A 17,429-nucleotide genomic window follows, 5' to 3' on the forward strand; every position below is an offset into this window, starting at 1 on the left:
AAAGTTATTTAATCTTTTCTTTGTTTTCTCGAGGAATGATTTACGTGATCTACTTACACGTTTGGTTACAAATTTGCTATGAATCTCGATTTGCAGTAGGCATCACAAACGAGTTATTTTTATAATGGATTCAGTTTTTATTATGCGTAACGTAAACTGTTATGAAATTGAAGGAAATTTGGTGGAAGGAATTTAATGTTTCTTCTTGTGCGTTTTTTTTTTTTTGCTGATGCGAGTTAATGGTTTTGCAATTAGGTTTCTTTTTGTCCATTCTTTGCATCAGGATAACTATACAAAGATCAGACAAAAATTAAATGTCAAAGATTAAGTGGATGAAATTTTATAAAAGTTATGCAAAAGCTAAAAAAAGAAAAACCATTCAACGCCCTAACATAAACATGAAGTTAAAGGCAAAAGCTAAAAAACATGACTAAGATATTAGTTATGAGAAAAAATTAAAGATTAAAAAGTTAGGTTTATAATGAAAGTTTAGAAGTGAGCCTAAAATGAAAACTTTAATGTGTTCCACTGTCCCACCAAGTTACTTGTAAATAAATGTATATAGTTCCTACTTATTAAATTGTGACAATTAATTTTTTTTAACGACATTTTATTCTACTTCTAGTCTTAAATTACAAATATGTATGGAAACCAAGACTCTCGAAAAACGCTTTGATGGGGCATTGAATTCAAATTAAACCTACGAGCTACTTAGACTTTCAAAAAATCACAAATGAGATCCGGGTTTGAAATTAAACATCACGGAAACTTTTTATCTTAGACTGTTCGTGAAAATACTGATTAAGTTTTGTACATTGGAGTCAAATACTCGACTTTCTCTGAATATAATGTATTGACAGTCAGATATTTGACTTTCCGGATTCAAAGGCAAATAATGTCTTTCTTTTTTTTTCAATAAAAAAGTAACATTCATTTTGTGACAATAAAATAAGTCAACAGTTAATTTGAAAAAAAAAAAGAAAGAAAAAAAAAAGGAAAAGAAGCCAAGGGGTCACAAAAAACAAGGGAGTTAAACATTATTTAAGTTGATGGTTTGGCGTACGTGGTTTACAATAATATTATTTTATTTGTTTCAAATTGATTAATGACCCATTATTATCACAAAATTAACATTATCCCTTTAATAAAAAAAAATGAAACTAAATGGGGATATTACCGAAACTTCGTGATACATCGCTGCAAGCAATTGCGCATTGTCCCCCGGCACTAAGGCGTCGATGACATCATAGGCATTCTTTCCGGTCGGCAACACCACTTTATTATTGGTAAACAGCGGCGTTATGACTCTTTCACTCAACTGCTCCTTTATGGTATTTGCAACTGACTCATCCATTTTCTCCTTATAGTTGTGGATTGTTAAATTGCATAGCCGGGCGACTCGCCAGCTAGCTAAGATTAATTATTGTAGAAAGTACCTTGATTGTTTAAGTGTTACTGAAAAAACTTTATTGAAACAGCCTCAATCAGATGTGACTTTTGGTCCGAGTGGTGTGCATTTTACCTTTTGCTAGCAGTAGTTTTCCACGTTCATATGACTTAAATGCGTAGCCAGTTATTTGATTTATTTTAAGAAACTGTTAGTTTGACGCGTTCAAGTTCAATCAGCAATGTAACACAGGCATCTAGCTATCATGTTAAAAATCAAGTGTTCAATAGAAGAAAGTTTGGTGGCCCTTTTCACAAGCTTGATCAACTCTAGTCGTCAAGTATTCACGAAAGAAAAGACTTGGCATGTTGCATCAAATGAATAATCTTGTTGCAAACAAGGTGTCTTGGATAATTGTGATCATGATATTTTCGGTACAGTAATCATATAACCTCCAGCTTGTCTTTTCTGTTTAAATTTACAAATCAAATCTAATTTCAAGCCGCCTTAGTTTTTGTGCATCATTATATTAAAAAATTAACAAATGATTCCTCGGTTTCATGTGAACTTCAGAAGCTGAAACAGCTTAAATCAAGCAATTAGCAGGTGCTCCTAAGAAAATGGTTACTATAAGATAGGATGGTAGTCTATTAAAAAAAAGCAGTACATATATGCATAACCTAAGGTATTGACTACCATTCCAAAAAAAACGAAGAAACCAAAAAAACAAAATCTCTTATCTTTGATGTTTTCATTCTGCATGACTTCTAAATTACATTTGTACAAACCTAGATGTAGTCTGTACTTGTGTGCCTATGCTGCCCAGCTACCTGCTGCTGCTCCGTTCCATAAATATACTTGAAATTTCATCCAATCAAAGCGACTGCAAACAAAACTGTACATTGATGTATATTTACATTATGATGTGATCATCCACTGCTGCCCGCAACCTCTGCAGCACGCTGTCTCATCATCTCCATAACAGCAGCTCTCCGTCGACTATCAGCTTGTTGTGTCAGCCTTCTCATATGTTCCCGAAGGTCTCTGAAACAAGTCATAGAAACCCATGTATATCAGATGCTTGATAACCAAAACCCCAAAAGGAAACCACAGCTCTTTCCTTCTTGGATTGTACCAAGACAAATGTAGGGATGGCAATTTTTAACCAAATTAAATGAAGATGGGTTAAATTGGATTGTTTTGTCTGATAATGGGTCAAACACTTGTTAAGTATAAATTAAAAAGTCGCTATAAAAAAAGAAATGGGACACAAAAAGGGCAAACAAGTGCCAAACCCAAAACCAGTGTTTTTTTTATGGAACGTTACACAACTCGACCATTTTGCCATTTCTTAATGAAGCTGCCTTCTAAATGTCTATTTTGAGTATATTGTTTTGCTTTTTGATAACAAATAACTTAAATATTTACATGACCAGGAATGGAGCGGTCAAATGGGTTATTATTTTATGCAACAAGTTGTTGCGATATTTTAGATGTTTGAGAAGTGGTCAGACATTTTCACCACACCCTGTTAAGTAAAACATTGCAAATTTTTTTATGAATGAAAATCTATCTAATATCAGTAGAAAAATGAAATATGAAAAAAGGATGATGGTGGTGGGATAATGAAAAGAAAGGAAACCTGCAGCGAGGAACAGTGCATGGATTGTCTTTACATGACCGAGCATGAAGTTGAAGGAGATGCCACATTTTCTTGCATGTACCACAACCTCCAGATGCACGTACTTTGCAATGCATTCCATGTCGGAAAAGTCCCTTCACCTTCCGACAATTGGGATACTGACATTGCGAAGCTCTACACTGAGATGCATGAACCAGAAGATCAAGCATTTTCCTTAGCTGCATTACAAATATTCACCAACCAATATACCATGTTATCCACTTTTAAATAATCCTTAGAAGAGAAAAACAAACCACGCGAACAATAACTTAGAGGTGGCAATTTCAGCTCATATACCTATGAATGGCTCAATTTAAGTTATGCATTTTTTTTCTGAAGGGTCAAACATATTAAGCTAACAATTTTAACTACACATGAGATTAGCCACACCGGATAAACAGATTAAAAGACATTTGAGAGTTATTAAAAAGCAAAAAACATAGTAGCTTGCTTTTTCTTTTTAAACTTAGATTACTATTGTGATAATATTTTCTGCCAACACCGTTGAGTCAATATAGTTTACAGGAAAAAAAGCCGAACAGGTCTAATGCCAATGCAAAGTAAGTGAATAAAACCCTCAAAATCATTATATTAGAAAGCAAAAAGGATTAGTATTGTAGCTTCAACTATGGAGATCCGGAGTTTCCGATACCGATACTAGCTTGCCCAGTAATATTGTGGCATACCTTCTGTATTTTAGTTAACCCTATCCCTAGCATTGAATTGCCCATTTTGAATTGAGTCTCATTACCTAACCACCCATTTTCCACCTCTGTATGAAATATATATATACCTGAACAACTCGCAATTGTCGAGCTTCTTTGTTTTGTGCATCACGTTCAGCAATTGACGGATGATGTGTTAACTTATGAGGATGATCAGTTCCTCTACCCATTCGATAGCATGAATTGCACAGATCATAGTCCGGGCAGATCTCACACCGCCAACCTTGCCCAGTTTCTATATCGAGACGGCATGCAATGCAATTTATCACAAAAGCTGGAGCGGTGGGGTTGTGAAGATGATATAAAGCCATCATTGAAGAATGTTTGGCACGTCTTAGTGTATCATATTGATAATGATTTCCTTGGCAAAGACTGAGGAAAGCTTGTCTAGTATCAAAGAATTCACTCTCAAGAATCTCATCCTTGTCTTTGGTATCTGTAGCTACATCATCGATTTCGACCTGCATAGTTCACCCATTTCGAATTTTAATTAATGGCCAAATCAGACAAGACAAGATCAAGGGGTTTTTGGATGTGTTTTGAAACTAATTGTATAATATTGAATAAGTAGAATGAGATAAATGACTGCTATATGAGCTGTGCTTCGATGTGTTTCTGTAGTTTAAGTTGTACCAATCAGATAGTTGCTTGAGTTTTCGAAAGATTTGAATCACTTTAAGAAACTAATCGATAAAATGACCAACAAAACCATTCTTTTAATAGAAATTTTCATACTAGATAAACCACAAATATATTTTTATTTTTCAACCAAACAGGAGCAAGAAAAACGATGCATGTAGCATGCAGTATTCTGCACACATTTTTATGTGAGTAAGTTGGTTGAAGATGCAACTCTTTTTTCTCTTCTTGCCTTTGAACTAACTACAATTTAGCAGCAAACAGCATATACTATTCTTAAAAATCGTGTGTTAACGCCTCCAGAATACTATCAGATAAAAAATCTCAGAAATTAAAAATAGTTTTAATAACAAAGAAATATTGGTAAAAAAGAGGGTAACCTAAGTAACTTTAATAGTTTTTAAATAATCGGTTCTGCTGTAGCAGGTATGAAACTGACCACCCAAATCTGAATCTGAATCACTTCATCCAAAAAGTAAAAACTGATTATTACTTTACGTCCCTATAACTGGATAATGAGTTTTGAAATGTACAACCAAACACCCCCTAGGATTAAGGGAGAACAAATACTGTCAAAATGTAGCTACTGGAGATCTCGTACACAAAGATAACATCTCAGAAAGGAAGCAACTTACAGGATGAAGTGGATGTTTCAACCTTTGGTTAATAGGATGTCTCTCCCTCTCCTCAAGCGTTTGTTCGATTTCATAACACCTGCAATACACATCAATATTAATCAACCACCGATACTACATAAATTATATAGAACTGGCCAATGGTATGCAAGTTTGTAGACAACATGAAAATTGTAAGGGAGCTAAAAATGCGCATCAACATGGATAGCTCATCCATACAGCATACCGGATTTTTAAATTTAGTAAGCTAACAATGTTTAAAATATGGACAAGGTACTATCCTCTCAGGAACAGCTCAAACGTATTTCATATACTAGTAATAAAGAGCATTAATGAGAACCACGCGAAAGGTGAGAACTGGGAAAATGTGAGAACTGAGGCAAACCATAATTAAATGGTAATTCACATGGGAACAAGTCCGTTCATATTCAATATTACTGGGACGTTCACATATAACCCAAAAACAAAGAGTTGAAAACCTCTTAAAACACATGTTATTTGATTTTTCAAAAGTGAATAACCTGGTTCATTCACTTGTAAACAGATCAAAAAAGAAGTGCATTAACAGGTGTTCGATTCTTTTATCTTTCTCACTTATTTGTTCACGTAAATTTACATGTAGACGGATATTTTAACATATAAACTAACATGTAATATTGTGGTTCTCAGAGTTCTCCCATTTTGTGATTCTCATTTATATAGAGGATCTAACAAAAATAGATACGGTAAATACGCGTCAAACAAATCATATAAGTCGACAAATTTCCATATGTCACACTTTTATATCTCCATTGAAGTGTCTAAGCAAACTTGGCAGCATTGAGTTGACAAATTCACAGTTAAACCAAAGATGAACAACCAAAAAGTGAGACATCATAGTGCTTGCCTATTGCAGAGTTGAAAATTTTTGCAATTGTTGCAAACCCAACGTGTTCCAGACACCAGTAGAAGACAGCAATGTGTGCACGAATGTTGCAGGTGTACCATAATGAAATCTTCCTTCATTGGGGATATTGTTTCACCAAGCTGTAAAAAGTTTTGGCATGATCAATTTATGTCAAAATTAGGAAAAGAAGATGAAGCACAAGGTTAAAAACACATAAAAGTAGGATTACATTAGTGACAATATACCAGAGTAAAGGCAACTAGTTTTATAAAAAACGACCTATTCAACAAGTTAACCATGCAATTGGAGAGTAATGAAAGTGACTAATACTGAGAGTAGACCATATAGCCAATTTAAAAAACCATTGAGAAAGATGGTCATATAGGCGTAAGGATATGCAAGACCAGTAACCAAAGAAATAGCATGACAACAATATCTAAAAAAAATCACAAAGGATAGTAATTTAAATAAATATTTTAGCAAATTACTGAACTATTATTCTTATGTGTATATACACATATGAATAAGAGTAAAGAAATAATAGTGAAGGTGTTTCCATCAGATAGATTAACAAACCCAACATAACTCAAATAACATGTGGTCTATTTTGAAGCATTCTAAGTGCCCATAATTCAATCCAACCTAAGTCACATGACAATTTGCAGCACACACTAAGTTCTTAAGTTTCTGTTTCTATTTCTACCCTATGAAAGTAGCTTAAAATATATAATTTATATTGAACACATATAACCTTTCAAATTACACAAGCTACTAATTTGGCAAACATCACTGGCAATAATATAACAACGAATATATGACTAGGAAAATCAGATGGTGTTAACAAATAAAATCGGATATTGGAGATTAAAATTACCCTATGCATGAGTAGCAAATCTTTTGAAGCATTTGAAGAAAGATCAGTTTGTCCAGAAGCTTTGAGAGCTCTTTTCGTTATGGTCCTTTTCATGGACCCTTTCTTATTGTGTTTTCTTCCATCCTCCTCTTGACGAAGCTGATAGATTATATCCTCGGCTGCACCAGGCCAGTAATCTCCATCAAAATAAGGCAATCGAGCTGCAGTCACCTTAGCTTTACATTCACCAGAAGATACAAAGAAATGGTCGTATAAATTTGTGAGTTCCACCACGATATCTTCCTTGGAGGCTTTTCTCAACATTGACAAATACCTGATAAGCGAACAGCCCGTATCAGCGAAAGATGATTTCTAACATTACAATACCAAAGTAGGGCATATTTTACACCCACTTACCATTCCCTTAGTTTATCTGACTTTGGTGTCTTCTGAATTTCAGGATGGCAATATAAGATATAATCTTCACCCTTCAATGGAGGGCACGCCCATATATAACAGCTGGTAAACCCACGTAACTTGCAATATTCTAGATACCCAATCTGAAAAATTGACAGGGAAACATGATAAGACTCAACAAAGATCACTATTGTAGAAGGGGGACAGGAAGATTACATGTTAAAAGAAACCGCCTGATGTAATATATTATTATATTTAGAAGCAGAAATGGGCTGTTGAGATTTGTGTTTGAATGGTCAGAGGTGTGACTATTTCAAAAACTCTTACTGTCTGCGAAACTGATATGAAATGATATAGTATATATATGTATATAAATTTGTAAGAAAAGTCGGTGCGGATTGAGAAATGGAAATAAAGTTCTTTCAAATTAGTTAACAGATGAGGTGTAATTGTGTAAGTATATTTATTATATCCTCGAATAATCAGTTTTGTTGCAGTTAATATGAAACTGATTAACCAAAACTTTTTGTTTGACCCTTCGATGATAAGATAATCAAAAGAAGATTCTATTCATCTAAACCCCAAAAACCGAAACCAGTTCCAAATGCAAACTCAAAATAATGAAATATCTAGTAACTTGCCAGAATTTCATGATATACAAATGTACGCAGAGCTTCTCCAGTCACTGTTCTTATTTCAGGTCTAAAGTACTTGACTGAATCTAAATAAGAGAGATAAACACGGCGATGATTTGGTTGCTGACATTCTGCTCCGAATTCTTGAACATACATGCCAAACAGGCATACTTCTACCCCTTCGATTTTCTGAAACAACAAAACAACCTAAAACAAGCAACAGTAGTGTTAGTTTAGTAGTTAGTCAAATTAACATCTTCATGGTTACAATATTAACAACTTCACATACCTTAGATTTATACGCAAATTCTGGGGGGTAATTTTCCTCTTGAAAGATCTCAAGGAATCGCTGTTTGACTTCCAATTTTTTGTCCACAGACGAGACAACTCTAACAACAAGTGCTTCTGCTCCGGGAACCTGATAACACACAAATTGTAAACAGTCCCATAATGATGATCAACTGAAATATCAGAAATGGATCAAAATTGTTCAGAAGCTTTAAACCACCTCATCATAACTTTTGCCATGAAACCTTGCTCTCTCTAATCTTTCCTGCTTCAATCTCTTGAACAACCTGTTCTCAATGTGATCACTAAGAATGGTTCTCGGTAAATCTTTTGCTCCAAGAACAGCACTTTGTGGTAATGGGACCCGCTCTCCTTTTTCAACCTCTTCCACATAGCAATTGGGGCAAGTGTACTCTGCTTGTCCCCCATCATTTCTACGACCATTAAATAATGCACAAATCTGATGTTGCCAAGCTTCACATTTGTCACATTGGACCCACTGTAAAAAGGTGGAAAGATTAAATGCTTATCACTTAAAAACTTACTACATTAACACAAGATTTACAACAGTCAACAGATATAGCACATAGCATACCGGTTCTTCTGTCTCCTCGTCATTCTTCTTTTTCTCTAATTTTGCTTTTAAAAAATTAGTTCCATCAACACTTATGGTGTCTCCACGGGTCTCATTATAGCACGGAATACAGAAATAATGACGTGTATCACCACTTCCAATGGTGTAAAACATTGCATTTCTTTTTATCCGAGCACCGCAGGGTGAACAATATATAGGTGGCGGTTCAAAATTGAGCTTTTCAACTGCACATAATTGACATGAATTCTCGTTCATTGCGAACTCCATAGCTTGAATCTTTTCCACCTTTGCTTTGCTCTGTACAGAAAAGAACAATGAAAATAAGAATCAAGATGAATAACTTGTCACATAAAGAAAACACACACTCCCACCAAGCATTAAGGTAAAGATGTATAAAATAACCCTTTGACAATAATGTCAACAAAGATCCAGCTATCTAACCTGGCCAACCCACTGCCTGAGACCGGTTATATGCTCCCGAACCTGCTCTGGCGTGAACAGTTCTGTCATTGATACACCCTTCATTTTTGGCTTCCCTGATTTGGTTCCACCAGAAGTCTCGGTAACAAGTGGTACATCTTCTTGTTTAGACTGGCCCACCTCCTCAATCTTAAGAAACTCTTGCTTAGGGAATCCTGTGGCCTCCTTTGACAAGGCTGAGACACCATCACTAGTTTTAACTTTTATGCACTCTTCCATGTAATCCTTCTTAACCACCTCAGTGATCGCGGGGGTTCCTTGCATAGAACTTGTAGGAACTTCCATTTTCACTCCAGTGACCTCATATCTTGGTGGTACACGGGTGTCACAATCCTGAAGACCTTCAGAAGTACTAGCGATGGAAACTGGCATGATTGAGCTTTCATCTTCAGAAACTGGTGTTTGAGATGGTGGCTCAATTTTCATCCGCTTGACGGAAGGATGTAGATCTTCTGTAGTTTCAACTACAGATGGACTCATTCTAGTAGTATAATCACACAATCTATTTCCCGACTGTGAAAATTTTGTTTGACGTACCGCTACTCGCTGCAAGAAGAGCTTTGCCGGAGCACAAACAGGACAACTTTGATCCTTGCAGATCTTGCTATGATGAATTAATGTTTTCGACTTATGGCAGCGAGGATATTGACATTGAACATCATTGCATGTCTTGATATGTTTCCACAAGTTTTGAACGGTGATGCAATTGAGTTCTCGGCAGTTGCCTGGGGAGTAACCACAATTACGAGCATGCCGTAAGAACAAAAGCCATCTCATTTGATTCTTGTACTGTAACTCACGGTCTATATTTGCAGATGGTGCGTCTACTGATCTTTTGATAGCCATAGACGGTTCTGAAGATAGAATGTTGTTCTTCTGAGTATGGTCATTCCTTCCCTGAAATTGCTCTTGAGTTTTCAGTTCGCTTGACAAGTTACCTAACTGATTTGAAGGTTCCTGTGATCTTGAATGCCATTGACCCTGAACTCCTGCCTCTGGTTGACCTGATCGACCAACATTACTTCGAGAGTCAACATCAACGTAAGGCTGTTGCAAAAACTGTTGCTGCTGATCTGGAATTTCTGTCATTGATAAACTCATATCCTGAGAGCCAGAATTCTGCTGGAAACTAGCTGTTTGGGTCGACTGTAAACGTTCATAAACTTGTGGCTGAAAAGTTTCATTATGACGTTCCATTCCAGGCTCAGATTTTATTCGAGTGCCCAAATCAGATATCATCCGAGACTGTCCATATGGTAGTCGCTGATTCTGCTGGTTCTGTTGCCTTTGAGAATGAAGGAATTGTTGCTGATACGGAAGAGACTGCTGAGGATGCACATTCTCAGATTGATCTACTGAAGGCTTCAAGTTTGCAGGCTGGGCAGAATTGTGCGAGTTTGACTGATTAACCACCAAGGGGGAGCTTGTTCTCTGTAATGCCGATAGGTTTACCGGGTTCACATTCATCAGCGACGTACCTGAACTTGTTGTAGCATAAAAATTTCCAGATCCATCACCTGCCACAATAACCATATGAACATTAGAAAAACTCTTTTTAACAAATGCTATGTGCATCAAATTCATGATCAGGTCTGAATAGACAAATAAATTACTAGAGGTGGACATTTGTAACCATTTTTTAATCAACGGGGTGATTTGGATTATGTTTTATCACTAACAAGTTAAAAGTAGAGGTAAAAAATGAAACGGTGAAAACGGACAAAAGTTGTCTGAAGCGTATTGTTAATGCACACAACCTACTAATCACTCCATGGAAAAATTTAATTACTATTGTAGTATATCTTTGTCATTTTAGTAACACACAAATTATCGTCATAAAACTTGGGCAAATGGTGTTCCAGGTCAACCCAACTCAACCTGTACCAAGAACCGCCGGTTTTTTGACCTGCCCTGACCCACATGGCCTGCCCATTTCACACCAGTACAGATAAATGCAAAAAACTAGAAAGGGTACCTTGAGATATCTGTCCTTGATGTTGATCAAAATATTGCGACATTGGCTTGGGAGAGTTTCCGTAATGAGAATCTGTCATAAAACCCTCAGAGTTTCCCAAACTATTAATCACCTGTGAATTTTTACCCATCATCCCTAAATTACCATTTAATGCTCCATTTGGAAACCCATAGGGCTTTTGATTCAGAGTAGACCTGATCCCACCACCCATATGGCTTCCCAGGCTATGCAAGATTCGGCTGTTTTGGCCACCAACTTGCTGCTTCTGTTGCAACGACTGAGACACCATTGCTGTGTCAGCACTCGGGAGAACAGGAACATTACTAGTTGGCTCCAACTTCATGTATGATTGGTTAATTGTGCTATTACTATTGTTAAATCCAGGAGTAGGCATCATTTGGCTGCCCATTCTTTGTCCAGCCGTAGATGAAATTAAGCTATTTCCACCTGAGCTTACAGAAAAATTGGACAGCGATTGTTGAGATCCATCTGTTAAACCTGAAAAAGAGGATCCAAATTGTACTTAAAAGAAGAGAAGTTAATAATACGATAAAAATATGCAACAAGTGAAAGATAGAAATACCATCAGTTGAGCCAAATGAACCAGTGTGCATTCCCCTGGAAATCCCGGTGTTATTCATGGTATAGTTTACAGCATTGCCAGCTGATGACATTATGTTATTACCACCATTAACACCAACCAAGGTGTTATCTGTAGATGATGGAACCATTAAGTTTGAGTTCCCACTTTGAGCCACGCCAGGAGTTGGAAGCATTGTTCCCATGGCAACATTAGCATTATTCTGTTGCTGATATTGTCGATTTTGATTGTTGGGAGGAGTGCGTCTGAGCAAAAGATGTATACGAGCTTCCAGTGTCCCTAAATTCATATACTCCTCCTAAACATACAAAAAAACCACAGTAGTGTATAATGTGTTTATCTAGCACATGGTTCATAAAAACCAACAAATCAGCAGATAGATTGAAAATTAAACCGCAACCTATATGGCAGCATTTAATCCTAAATATTTACTACCATTTTCTGATTGCGTTTTAATTAAATCCTTATCTTATAACAGAACATAATACATTTGGTTTGTTTAAAAGTAAAATAGAAGACATGAATGCAGCAACACATGATTCTTTAAACATTAATGCCAGAACTATATAATACTATTTAGCCTTTTTAGTTCTTCAATAGAAAAAGACTTCAAAAGTTGGGGTTGACCAAATCAGGATAGGTACAAACTAAGCAATCATTCAGCTAGTAGCATAGAAACACATCAAGTGAAAGTTTAATAAATTTATATTAAAAACAAACCTTCGTTCTAGCAGTTTTGTACAAGCCTTCTTCCAAGCGCCTAAGAAGATCTTGAATGTTGTTCTTTGGAGGCATCTCCCCAGTTTGTCGCTGCAAAAGTACCTCGTAGCTAAAGAAGAAGATAAGATTTTTATCAGAAATTTAATCTATTCCAGACATCAGTCAATTTTAACTACGTATTAAAGGAAGAATGATCATACATGAAAAGGTAGATTATAATGGTTGGTGGCGTTTGGAGTTCTAATAGAAGGATCAAGATTAAGCTTTTTAGATCTATAAATAGGGCTCTTTTTCAGCAATACAAGGATGCAATAGCAATACTTCAAAGAAATCTTATCAAATTGGAATATAGAAGAAAAATTAACTACGGAAGGCCCACACAAGTTATATAAGAAGAAGATGAAAAAAGGAAACCCCAGAATGTAGACAGCATACATGGTAATAAACAACGGTACATATGCATTCACCTATCCATAATATTAAATACTCCCTAATATATATAGAGAAGATAAGTGTCATCAATGTTCAATGCTTGATGCTTTTCTCCTACTTCCTAAACAATATTTAGACGCACTCCTTCACCGACAATACAAATATACAACATTAGAAAATTAAGTGAATATAAAGTATTTGTAAAATGATAAGATCATAGATATTTATCTCATTATTGTAGTTGGGACCAAAAAGGTAAACATTCTGAATGAAAGTATGAAACAGGAATAACTTACTGGGACATGCTCAACGTAAAAAGTACGATGTAATCATGCAAGCCGAAAACAATAGAATGCAATTATATCAAATTTAGTCAGGAATACCTAAATTCTAACAATACTTTTTTAGAGTTCCAATAAGTGCACGTCTGCATCAATACTAATATGGTGACACCTAGACAATCTATGGTGACACCATCAAATGGCATTTGTTCAACATCCAACACAACTATACAATCATTAAATAGTGAACAAAATGTACACCCAACCTTCCATCTGATCCCAGATGTCCCACATAACACATTATACTAGTATACATAGTTGTCGCGTCTCGAAATCCCAGACTTTTTATTTGTGACTCGACTAAGAGTCAGGATATTTTTAATTTGGTGTATATATATATAATTGTGTATGTATTAATATTTTTACATATAAAAATATAGTTTGTATACATTAATTTTTGCATATATTTACGCATCTTTCACATGTATATAACTTTAATATTTAATAGATACATAGCCAATGTATATACATAGATACTGATAAAACTATGACAATTATTGGTTCATTGTTCTTCTCTTGACTCGAACAAGTTTACGACTGGCCTCGACTCGGACAGACTCACACCCCAACTCGCAAGTCGGACTAAGAGTCAGGAGCAACTAAGAGTACCTACAGAATTGCCACTTTTTCGGTGTGACTTGACTCATATGAGTTGACTTTTGACTCATAAAGTTGTAAGAGTCTAACAACTGTGCTAGTATATACATTTGCAACACATCCACAAAGCACCATTGATATAGAAACACATATGAAAAAAAAAATAGCTTACATCTTATCTTGAATAAAATGGCGTGCATTTATTGAGCCAGACTCTGTATTGTGTGAAACATGGGTACCATCGGAGTTTTGCATCATATTCGGTTGCTGCTGCATGGCAGGCAATGAATTACCAGCTTGATTGGAAACCTGCCTCGGATACTGTCCCCCAATTTGTGCTTGTAGATTCATTTTTATTCTCTCACTTTTTTGCTATTATATTTAATTCATAACAAAATGACAACTCCACACTTCAGATCACAGGCTCCTTATACAATCTGTAGAAAAGATCTTCACTTTCCCTAAAAAACCACAACAGTAATATAAGAACTTGTGTATAGCCACAAAAATTATAGATTGTAACTGTCACGGTCATAAGGTAGTAGGATATATTTCTTGTTCCACTTTTCATAAGCATACATACCTACATATCTTTTGACTTAGATTAGTAATTTCGAACATCTATCTAATGCAAATGCCAATATTACTAAATCAAGTAACCACATACAATAAATTTTACAACAATGAGTCAAACATCAACCAGCTATATTAGTCAAAGTATCAAATACACACATTTGATTCTGTAAGACATCAAACCCTAACACAACAATAACACAAACAGAAACAAATGAACATAACTCGCAATAAATGAAATATATTTCTTGCCAAAATAAGTTCCGTAATGAATCTCCACGTCCGACCCACCAACTCCTAACCATATACTTCATCTACATAAAGATCTTCACTTACCCTAGTAAAACCATAATAATGCCTATATAAAAACTCGACTCAAACTTATTCAGGACATCCTAAAAGCACTAAAATTTATTGTGTATTTCTCTTTTACACACTGGTATATATGGATAAACACGTGCGTTGGTGCATAACATATCTTTAAATTCATTTTTCATAGTACAAACACGAAAAAGCATATGCATCACATTGCTCCTACACCAAACAACATCATATATCCCAACTAATTCTTTTAAAAATGATACTAATACTATAAAAATAACATTTATACTAAAATGTGTAACAACATCCATTCCATTTTACAAAATAACACTTCCATTCATTAAAAAGATCGTCTCTTTCCCTAGAAAACCACAACAACAAAAACAACAATACAAGAACTCGAGCAAAACAACAATAACTATAGATTTTCATTCCCATCACACCATCGAAAAAAGGACTAGAATTTTACTGCTTTTCCACGTTTGCTTTTCTTGTGTGTCCATAGCCACAAGCCTATAAATCTTTCAACTTTCTTTTAAATCCTAATAAAACAAACACCGAAAAAGGCCATTTCTCACAAATCCGAACTAATTAAATGCAAATATTACTAACATACAAAAATGCTGACACTAAAAAAGTCAAGCATCCAACTAAAATCAGTCAACATTACATAATTCACACATTTTGAATCTATAAAACATCAAACCTTATTAACCAACTATCTAAAATCAATTAAAAAACACATTCCAATTGCCTAAAAACAAAAAAGCACTTAACTTTACATGTAATCAATATTAATTTTCCATTTTTTTTACATAATTAAATAATTAAAAGCTTAAAAAGCTGAAAAATGATATGGGTATTATCAAAATTGGATAAAGTTTCAATCTTTAAATCGATTGATTGAAGATAAATTAGAAGAAACTGGAATTGAATGAAAATTAGGGCATATATATAATCAAGAATAATAGAGATCGTATAGTGTGCATATATATGTAAGATAAGAATACCTTCGATTGATGATTGGATTTGTGTCAATTTAGTAAAAACAAAGAAAGAAAGAAAAAAAAAAGAGATGTTTTCAGACAGACACGCGACTTATGAAGTGAGAAACAGGAAAGGGGTTGAATTTTTCGTACGGTCAATATGGTAATATACTACAGTAGTAAAAATACACATGTTTATATATCGGGACTTATATATATATTGTACTAGGGGTGTTCACGGTCCAAGAACCGGACTTGTACAAGACCGAAACGAGGACTGTTTGTTCAGAAATTTAAAACCGAGGACCGGACCGATGTCTTCGGTTCAGTCCATGCTCGGTTTATATTCGGTTTTCGGGTCTAAAAGGTTAGACCGAGGACCAAGTATTGGGCTTTATTTTTAGTCATGTTTGTTTGATTTCAGCCATACTTTTTGAGTTTTAGTCATGTTTGTTTGTTTGAATAATAGACGTAAAAATTGACAAGTAGTCATGCTCCTAAACATGCATGTAACCACCGGTCAAACACAGTTGATCGAAGTATTAGAAAAAGAAAAGCTTCACCAAAAGAATAATAGATGTAATATGCTTATTTAATATAATTGAATGGAATCATATGACATGAAATTCAATATAAGAAAGTCCACAAAGTTAAAAAGCAAGATGAAAAAAGAAAATGGGTCCTAATCCAATACTTCATTTTCTTCATAGAACTCTACAACTTTGAAACTCCATTTATACTAAATACAAAAAATTAAAAATAAAAAAGCAACGCATAGCTCTTAGATTTTCACAGAAAGACAGTTTAGTTTAGCTCAAATATGGGAAGGCCACAACCCTCCCCCATCTCCATTACCTTCTGCCAATACATGTAACTACTGTATACTTATTTTTGAATTGGGGTCTTCAATTATTATGTTTTTTCAGCCTGTTGAGTTGGGTTGTTGTGATACTTGGCCAATTAATTGGGTTGTATCAACTCTCACGCACTTAAAAATGTTATTGTCCTCAAGGACAAGTCGATTTCGCCACGGTAGTCGTCATTCGTGTTGTCCGATGTCATTTAGGTCTTCACTCTTTAATGTTAAGCTCAAGTTAGTGCACAAAGTTATGCCTAAAGGCCTCCCTAATGAAGCTTTTTTGGGTTCAATGTCAACAAACCATATGGTTGATGGGAAAGCTATTTTTAAATTTTGTGGTTCCCCGTATGGAAGTATAGATGGAAACAAGGCATTTAGGTTACCATGATGCATGAAGATTATCTAGGACCATACCAACATGGAAAACTGAAGGATTGTCATGTGAGGTAGTGAGGAACTCGATACCATGAATTGAACCAATAAAAAGATTCATCATCAAAGAAGTCAACAACATAAGGAAATCGGTTTTCCTCGTATATTGCGTAATAGGAAAAGTATTGTCCAACCTCACGGGGTGCTTCAGTTCTTCCAAAGCCATGGAGGCCAAGGCTCAATGACAACACCAATATATAGGTTTACGGAGAAAACTTACAAAGTCGGAAGGATAGTAACCAATAAAGTGGATGGAACTCCAAGAACAAAGAGGGAAAGACAGGGACTTTTGCCAATTTTTCTTTTATTTCCTTTAGAAACTAACATACGCATACAAGGATAACTACTATTACTAAACTACCATTCTACTA

General features: G+C 35.2%; 1 protein-coding gene across 1 annotated transcript; it reads right to left on the reverse strand.

Annotated features, from left to right (window-relative positions):
- Window positions 1–2,011: 2,011 nt before the first annotated feature.
- On the reverse strand, window positions 2,012–15,883 carry LOC122580320 (histone acetyltransferase HAC1-like). Its single transcript, XM_043752596.1, has 17 exons — window positions 15,792–15,883; window positions 14,060–14,348; window positions 12,518–12,626; window positions 11,780–12,095; window positions 11,197–11,694; window positions 9,183–10,738; window positions 8,742–9,038; window positions 8,367–8,645; window positions 8,148–8,276; window positions 7,865–8,065; window positions 7,224–7,366; window positions 6,828–7,140; window positions 5,954–6,093; window positions 5,068–5,146; window positions 3,862–4,254; window positions 3,030–3,247; window positions 2,012–2,431 (listed from the first exon to the last, which is right to left on the reverse strand). The coding sequence occupies exons 2-17, from the start codon at window positions 14,236–14,238 to the stop codon at window positions 2,317–2,319; spliced, it is 4,965 nt and encodes a 1,654-aa protein (XP_043608531.1). The 5' UTR covers window positions 14,239–14,348; window positions 15,792–15,883; the 3' UTR covers window positions 2,012–2,316.
- Window positions 15,884–17,429: the final 1,546 nt, after the last annotated feature.

The sequence above is a fragment of the Erigeron canadensis genome, chromosome 8, assembly GCF_010389155.1.
Source record: "Erigeron canadensis isolate Cc75 chromosome 8, C_canadensis_v1, whole genome shotgun sequence".
Taxonomy (NCBI): domain Eukaryota; kingdom Viridiplantae; phylum Streptophyta; class Magnoliopsida; order Asterales; family Asteraceae; genus Erigeron; species Erigeron canadensis.